Source organism: Diaporthe citri (assembly GCF_014595645.1).
Source record: "Diaporthe citri strain NFHF-8-4 chromosome Unknown scaffold_7, whole genome shotgun sequence".
Lineage (NCBI taxonomy): Eukaryota > Fungi > Ascomycota > Sordariomycetes > Diaporthales > Diaporthaceae > Diaporthe > Diaporthe citri.
The window spans coordinates 2465259-2473974 of NW_025064852.1; the positions used below are offsets into that span (position 1 = coordinate 2465259).

An 8716-nucleotide genomic window follows, 5' to 3' on the forward strand; every position below is an offset into this window, starting at 1 on the left:
CTTTGGCTCTGGACATTTTTTTTTTCTTTCTCTTTGTTTCGGTTTTGCTTTGTTTTTGAAGTATTTGATTTAGAGTGGTGTTGCTGCCGAGACCGAACTTTGGCCAGTGACTTTGGCGCGGCGGGTAGTTGTGAATTGAAAACACCTCGCGGCGGAGAGTGGCTCGATTTGCCACGACTTTGCAGTGCAGACCGAACGATTTTCTTGACCTTCATGATGCCAACTAGTCATTCTCAACTTCTGGCTGCGATGCGGGAATCTGAAGATACGAATCGAAGTCAAACTGATCGAAATTAGAGTTGCTGTTGAAGAAATCCGTAGTGAAGTCATCCGCATCATAGAACTGCTGGAAATTGTCCGCGCCTAAGTTGCTACCCTCGAGACCGTCAGAAAGGGTTTGTGTTACCGTATCATCCGAAAGACTTGTCTCAGGCTTGACGGCTCCAAGAGGCTGGCTCCCGGTGTAGAGATGCAATGGGTCGTTCCCGTCGAATACTTGGTCCTCTGTCGTGGTCTCATTCTTCACGAAAGATTCATCTGCTGATTTCTCGGCCTTGACATTTGGCGTTGGCTCCCCATCGCGCTTCATCACTACCTGTGACTCCTTCTTGGGCGCTGGATTCTGCTGGGTGTTCCGGCCACGGGACTGTTTCCTGGCACGTAGCTCACGTAAATCTCCGTGCTGCTGGAGTTGGAAAGGAGCCTGAGTGGCGTTTGATACGGTGGTGGGTGGAGCTTGCCCGCCGGCGAAGAATCCGGCGAAGTCGGTGTCCTGTGGGAACATGCCGCGCAGATTACCTGGTAATTCGCTAGTGAAGCCTGTCCCATACGTCGGCTGGAGCGAACCAGGCGACATGGGTATTGACTGCGATGACATTCGGCGCTGAATGTTTTGCTGGCGGGGCGTTCCCATGGGGGCTGGCATTCCTGGGGACGGCATGCCTGAAACCTGGCGGAACGCGGCCGGCACTGATGGCGTCGACGAGGGCGACTGTGTTTCCGGGAAAGCTTCTCCAAAGCTTCGGCGTTGTCCCGCCACTTGGGAGGCTTGAGGCGCGATGACGGGCGAAATACTTGAGGCTCTAGACTGAGCATTTGTGTTCACCTGCAGGGCATCCATGTGGCCCATTGACATGCTCCTTTGGTGCATAGACATTTGCATGCTGGGCGAGGGAAAGGCGCTGTTGGAGGCCATGGGATTGGCTGTGGCTGGACTTCCGACATGGCTGTCGACAGGACTGGCGAGTGCGTTCTGAGGGCTGGGGTAGTGGAATGCAGGCTGGTGGGACGGAGTCGTTGGCGAGAAGGGAGCGGTGGTCATCTGTGGCGAAGACTGGGCCTGTTGGGCGCTAGAGCCGTGCGTCTGAAAGCCTGCCGCCGGGCGGGTCGAGAAGCCACGGGGACCAAAGAACTCGGCAAACTGCGCGTTGACGTCTGCCTCTCGTTGGAGGTCCCTCTGGAGGTTGGGAAACCTGTCGTATGCTGCGGCTCGCGTGCCGAGAGTTGCAATGGCATAGGCCTGGAAGCGGGGCATGCTGGCCAGAATGTCGTTGTTGTTGAGTAGTGCCGAGTACCTGGCGGGAAGGTCGTCTTCCTCCTCGTACATTTCCTCGTTCAGGACGATCTGCTCCGAGACCTTGAGGGCCTTGCCAGTGCGCTGCTTGTGGATCTCGGAAGCAGCATAGGCGGACTGGACACGGGCTTCGAGGCTGCGGTCGCCTCTCCGTGAGGCGGCAATGTATGCCCTCTCCTTGTTCTCCGAGGCGGTTCTCTCGCTCTAGGATAAACAATCAGATGAGGAAGCCTCGAGCTGCGGGTATTAGTTCTGTACACACCTGCCTGGGGACGCCCACGTTGGGGCCGGCACTCCCGGTGGACATTCGAGAGCCTTTGGGAGGCATATTGACGTTGATAGGCAAGGAAGCTCAGCAGAGGTGGCGGGTGGAGGTGAGCAGGTTGCGGGCGGAGGCGGCGATGTGATATGTGTTGATAGAAGGAGCGAATCAACTGTTGCAGTGGTTTGGTGAGTGGTTGTGTCACCTGGTATGCATCCGAATCGTATAGGTTTGCCGTGATATATGTATATCTGGTATATGTCCGGCCTGTGTAAGATGAGAAACCTGGAGGCTCGGGTTCGAGGGAGAATTCACAGGGCAGAGGATGGTGGCGGCTGGGGGTTAAAGAGCAAGGAGGTAAGTTTGCTACCGCACCACATCTGAGTTGTGTCAGGACGCGGGCGAGCAGTAGGGACGAGGAGGAGGAGGCGATGTGAGGAGAAGGACAAGGACGGACTGGCAGTTGAGCTAGCAATCCCGCAGACCAATGCACCTCGCCAGCCCGCAAGCCCACAAGCCCGCTCTACCCACGGTCTAGGAAGGCAGCAAGGGCGCGGGGGAACTGACTCCCGTCCTCGTTGCTGCGGTTTCCCTACCAGGCCGAGCTGCCCCTGCCCCAATGGGTCCCAGTGGGCCCCACTGGCCATCCACCCGAGCGTTAGTCTTAGCGTTGCGTTGCAGGGATGCTCTTGCCCTTTTGTGCCTCGCTCTCTTGCTCCTCGGTCTTTGCTCTGGCGGCTAACTGGATCGGGAAGTGTCTCTGCCCCCAAGCCCAATCCGCCCTGCGATCTTATTGTCCATCTGCTGGGTGACCTGCGTGTGTGGATGAGAGAAGCAGGAGCCGATAAGGCATGTCTCCCACCCATGCAGTGCAGCTTCTGGCAGGCTACTGGACTAGGTATGGAAACGGTGGAAGAAACAGCAGCAGCATAGCTGCACCACTCTTGATAGCATAACGGGTGTTGGAAGCCCAGTCCAGGCCCAGGCAAGACCGGAACCTCGCAGTGACTCGACTCCAGCGTGAATTAGGACTGCCATGGCAAGTACCGTCCATCTCACGGGCTTTGACGACGCAGAGTGCTGCAGCAATGCAGCATTGCAGCACAGCGACAGTAGGGGGAAGTCGGAGCAAAAGTGTTTTCGATCTTGAGTTTTGTCGATCCCGGTCCGATACGGCGGTTGGGAGGTTGTGCAGATCGATCTCGATTTGCAGGGGCCACACGATGGGCCATAGTGGCCTGTTAGCCCGCGATTCTCGGGCCAAGTACCTGTCAGGTATTGTCGATGGAGAGCAGTACCGCACCTGCGGCTCATCCTGCTGTTCTTTCAAGTTCGACCCCATTTTGAGATCAATGTCCAAGTCCAAGCCCAAGTCCAAGCCCAAGCCCACGATCTCCTGCCTGTAAACAGGCTGGTGTGACTGTGGCGCCCTCAATGCCAGGACATGATCATGTATAGAATCAAGAGAGAGTTGAAATGTATGCGTTGGGGGAAGGGAAGTGGCTGCCACACCTGGTGATGCGGCCCCCGCTCCGCCACGACCAAGACCATCAAGGCAAGTATAAGGTTATTGCAGGTATGAATGAGTGGGACGGGGTTCGGCCCCCTCGGTGAGGAGCTTCAGCATCAGTGCTGGCGCTGGTGAAGCCGGACCTCAGGCCTGGACCCCGACTGGTGATGATCGGGGCCCGGCTTGCATTCTGTACTTGGCAGGACCGAGCCAGATCTTCAATCACCCGGGCATCATCATGATATTGGCTTGAGCGAGGCAGAGGGCTGGGCCATTGTGCACTCCGTACTGCATCGTTGTTGTCGTTGAACAAGTCCAAATGCCTTTCTGGTACTGAAAGCCGCAGGATTGGCGTTGGGCAGCGAAACCCCCGCAATGCTGGCGCTGGCTCGCTGGGAGTAAGCTTTGTTGTTGCTCTGCCGGCATGCTCTCCCTTGGCCGTACTGTGTTGAATTCATTAGCACGGGCCAGTTGGTCGACCAGTCCCAGCGCGGCGGTTCGTTGGTCGCCCTCCGTCGACTGTGGGCTTCTGGTGCTTGAGCTTATAAGCTTGTGCCTGGGCCTGAGCCTGTGCCTGTGCTCCGGGCTTTAGGCGGTAGGTTCTGGCTCTAGACTGTGCTCTGGACTGGACGCTTGAGCAGCTGTCGTCCCACCTGCGCACCTACCTAGTATTGAATTGAGCTTGTCGCCTGGATCGGGACGGTCTGACTGGCCTGGATGGTTTTGTCCGGTCACCTTTTTGTTCTGAACGAACCGCAGGATGTTTGGACAGGGTGGACGAGGAAGGCAGAGTGAAGCCGTCGTGCGCTCACTGTTGATCATCCAGGCCAAAAGCGTCAGAAGCTTAGAACGTGAAGCGGCACATCTGGACGGAACGGAGCGCCAGCGCGGGAGACGGGCTGCAACTGACGGAACAAACTGTCCGGCCAGCATGTGCGGGTGAGGTACGACGGCAGGTACTATCTGGGCAGATCTGGGGAAGGTGCACACTAACAGTGCGACAAAGGCCCAACCCTGCAACAGCACTTGGGGTCCTAGCTTGGAGGACCTACTGTGTTGTTCTCATCTCGTCTAATCCCTCATCTTGCCCTGCAGCTGTCTCCGCCTCACCTGGGCTTGGACAGCCTTCTGCCATTTGTGTCTGCGCGGGCATGGGATTCCTGCTCCGTCTCCCATCCTCCGTCGAAAGGGAGATCGCCATGGGGCATTCCTTTGGTCCCTAGACCTCCTGCCCTTTCACACCCTCCAAGCAACCGGAACAGCAGCCGCCGTACCGTCACCTTGACCTCACTGTCCCATCAGCTCCTCCACATGCATTTTCCAGATAACAGCAAACAAGACAAGCTGGCAGCCAAGCAGCGCCGCCAGCACCAGCACCAGCACCAGCACAAGCACAAGTACAACACCATCACGTCAGTTCTGCCATCACCGGCCAAGCCAGCACCGCCGTCATAGTCTCTCCCCATCTTCGCACTACTGTCATGTTCCAAACTTCAACTGCCACACAGAACATCCCGCTTGACCATCCGCCCTTGACCAGTTACTGGCATTGCCCAACACCTAGCAACACCCCCGTCTACTTCAGTGCAAGCGTCGCACTGGGGAATTGTCTGGCCCAGCTCTTGTCTACTGGTTGGCCGACGAGACAGCACGAGACAAGCAGGACGGCTGAGGTGTCACCCAGCCTTTCTTCAACCAGTACCAGGTCCCAGCAGCCCGTGCTAGGCATTCTCTGGCCACACCCACGCATGGGAATTCTCCACAATCCCATCCCAACAGACATGGCAATCTCGTCCTGTCTCAATCTCGTCGCCCACGCGCCCGGCCAATTGCCCCGTCAACAAATTCGCCACATGCCGATCCTGCTCTTTGTGTTTTCTAACCACCGCATCTTCGCCTTTCTTTGGATTACTAATGTCTCCAACGGGCCGTGGCAACTTCCTTCACTCGGTGGTCCTGAGCCGGGGACTGTACTGCCGACGTGGCTACTGACCCCGACTTTTCTCCATTATCAGCAACCCAGCAGCCGAAGTTTTACCCTCAAAATATGATCACCGGCTTATTGCTTGACGACACCCTTCTCTTTATTGCCAAATGTCAAAGCACAGCACAGCACAGCACAGCACAGCACATAGAAGATGCTAGCTAGTTCATGGCTCCGTGACGGTGGCGACTCGGCTATGAGACCACTTTGCGATTGCATTGCTCAGCAGAAAGAAAACAGCAGGGCCTATTCGGCAGAACGGAATTGTCTATTCTGTGAGTCACGAAGCGATGTTGTGCACTTTACGACATGTACCCTACGCAGTGCCAGTCTCATTCCGAATTGGAGGGGTTGGTTGTGAAATGCCTCTAACCCACCAAAAGCACGCTGCAATCTCACTGGTGGTACCGCCTCTGCTTGTGCTAGATTACATTGCATTCCAGCTCTGCAGATTCGCTGTTGATGCCATGGTCGAGCCCAGTGATACCAGCCTGTTTTGCAGGCGCCCTGGGCAAGAGCCCCAGGTTGTTTCAACAGGTTGGTTTCACAGATGGGAAAGAGCGGCCCTTGCTGATTCGACACGCGGCTTCTTCCCCAGTCTAACCAGCACTGCAACGTGAACGGCATTGGCAACGGCAGCAAGGTGCAAGGGGTCACACTGCCCCAACTACTATCTCAAGCCGTGGCCCTTGAGTGAAATAATGATGCTGCAGTGACAGACATTGGTTGGGCAAGCCTTAGCCCGCCACACCGGACTAGAGGTTCGCAATATCGCATCGCAATGCTACCAGCCATTAGGCTTAGCCCCGTGGGCCTCTGGGTTACCGCTAGTTGCTAAGGCCTAAGTCCGACTCTTTGCTTCTACATATAGAAAACAAAGGTCCCTTCGCCCGCCAAGCTTTCGATCTATCATGTGCATCCCGATCTCCTGCTCCTCCAATCGCAGTGATTCCGGCATGAGGAAGCTGCATCGCCCGGGGACCCACTGTGACCAGCGTCCCCCTGGAGCGGCACCCAGACTGGCCAGAACAGGAAGTCTGCTCGTCTGGTTCGGGTTTCGGAGGCGGGCTTGGAACTGTTCATCCATCTGTACGTGTGCAGTATCGCACGCTTCTCGCCTCCCGCCTGGCGCAGACGCGAGGTCAGGTGCCTTCGAGACAGGTTCCACGCCATTCTGCGGAGAAACAAATCCCACCCGTCTGTCACCCAAGGCATGCCAACCCATGGACGGCCCGCGGGTCTTCCAGTCGACAAGAGTACCCTGCGGGAAGCCGCCGTAACGTGCGTTCATGTAACATCCGTCCCGACCTTTCTTTTGTTCTCTCGAATCAACATGGCCCACACAGTCGGTAATGAACCCTTCATACCGGCTAAACCTGCACGCAATTGTTCCATAGAGTTCAGCTTGGGCAACATTGGCTGGACCCTGACCAGGCAACAGGCTGCGCCGGTGGAAAGTGAACCTGAAATGCGGCTGGAATTATTTGAGACGAAGGCGCACACTTGTTTTCCTTCCTTCCCCGGAAGAAGAAAATAACGTCGCATCATGCCCCCCTGCTCCTCGCCCTGAGTTTGGCTTCTTTGGCCTCTTTTGCACTGGGCCTGATTCCTGACCACGATGATCCAACACAGCATCTGTGGAAGACCCACGAATCGAAATGGCGGGTGGGTCTCCGCCGAGATCACGGAGCCGGGTGGTGCGGCGCGGCTTCGATCTCCTCTGTGCCAGCAGCTTGCCTTCAGATCGGAGAACTCGCCGACCAGCCAGCTGAACCGGTCGTCCCGACACAGCCCCACACCCGTCTTCTCACGACACTCTTCGCCTACCTACGTCACATCCTCCTACACGCGTATCTATCTTGACTATCTCTTGGCTGCAGCCCCTGCCCGAGCACTGGCGTGACCATGCCAGCCATGCAGAAGGCGCCCCCAGGATCTTCAGACTCCTATTCCTTCCGTGACCGTTTTCTAAGGGCCCCCTTTCAGCCTGATGCGCTCTTCACCACCGTTGCCAAGCTTGCCCAGCGGATATGCAGGTGCAGGCAAGTAAGCCCTGTGGGAATGAGGCTTTTCTCCTGTTCATTCTGTTCTCCGATCGTGTGGCTCCACACACCTAACGCCCGGTACATGCATGGCCTGGTAAGGCCGGCTAAACACTAGCTAGTCTCGACGGGCCCACGGGCCCCAGGAGCACGAAACTCAAGGACGGCACATACGTAGCCAAGCATGAGTTAGCACGAGCCTGATTTAATCGACAGTTGCTTGCTGCGGTTCCGATCTCCATCGTGGGGCCAAAGTGCTTCTTGCTCTGGGATCGCGACATCAAACAGGGGTTGCCTACGCCTGAGGTCGGAAGCCTTGCACGTCGATACTATCTTAGGTCCGCGTGGAGAAACCGGCGATACCGGCATCTAAATTCAGCGAGCCGCTCTCCGCGAGAGCCAGCATCATGAAGCGTGACGCCAGGGCTGGCACGTTCCAACAGGGCTCACGGTTATCGCAAGCCGTTGGCCCGTGGGAGACCGCGAGGCAAGCTGTTACTATTACCGCACGTCTGGGTCACTAACAGAGGCGTAGTAACCATGGAGAGGGCCTGCACGTCATGTAAGACCTCGAGACTCCAATCTATGGTTTGCTTACATAGGGGAGGGTGCTCGCGAGTAAGTTGAGCTGGCCCGAATACAGGAAGTGGAATGTAGCAGGCGGGTCCACGATAAAGTGTCATCAAACAGGTTTCTTGATATTTCGTGATTTTGATGCGTTGGAAAGCGCCCAGGAATAAGCACACCCATGAAGAATACCTGGCCCACGTGCGAGCCCTGGAGGTTGTTCCGTCACAAGGACTCTGTCTTTTGCCGCAACAGGGCCTGCATGAGAGCGCTGCCTCTGCTCAGTCTTCCTAGACCGGGCCCCTGTCGTAGATATCTCCATTATTCTTGCGGCAATTCCTCCAAGACAAGACCAGTGGCTGGCCCCAGGTCTTATCACAATACCGACGAAGTGGACCGACGCACATGGCCGCCAGAACAGGACAGGACAGGACAGACCCGGACAGTTTTGTTCCACCCTACCTCACCCGAGAGAACATAGTCGTTCACAAACCTCTCCCCATGTTCCTACCACACGAACGCTAGGGCTCTCCAGCATGCCTCAGTCCCGAGTGCTGGAGGCGGACGCGGCTGCACGCCGTGTGCCCCGGGGGGGAAAGGCTACGAAAACGCTTGCCGAGGACAGGGCGAGTTCATTCGTAGGCGTGTAATTGTGCTTGGCTGGGTCGGTCGAAATGTGCTTTTTTCTGCACGGGAGAGGATGCCGGACGTGCCTGTCTCGCCTGGAGTTGTAGAGCGGTAAGGAGGAAAGAAGAAAGCCTTCTCTCACACCGAGGCT

General features: G+C 56.7%; 1 protein-coding gene across 1 annotated transcript; it reads right to left on the reverse strand.

Moving 5' to 3' along the window:
• Nucleotides 1–223: 223 nt before the first annotated feature.
• INS49_013877 (uncharacterized protein) lies at nucleotides 224–1901 on the reverse strand (the record flags this gene model as incomplete). Its single annotated transcript, XM_043174570.1, has 2 exons — nucleotides 224–1777; nucleotides 1836–1901. The coding sequence occupies 2 exons, from the start codon at nucleotides 1899–1901 to the stop codon at nucleotides 224–226; spliced, it is 1620 nt and encodes a 539-aa protein (XP_043021515.1).
• Between the last annotated feature and the right edge of the window lie 6815 nt (nucleotides 1902–8716).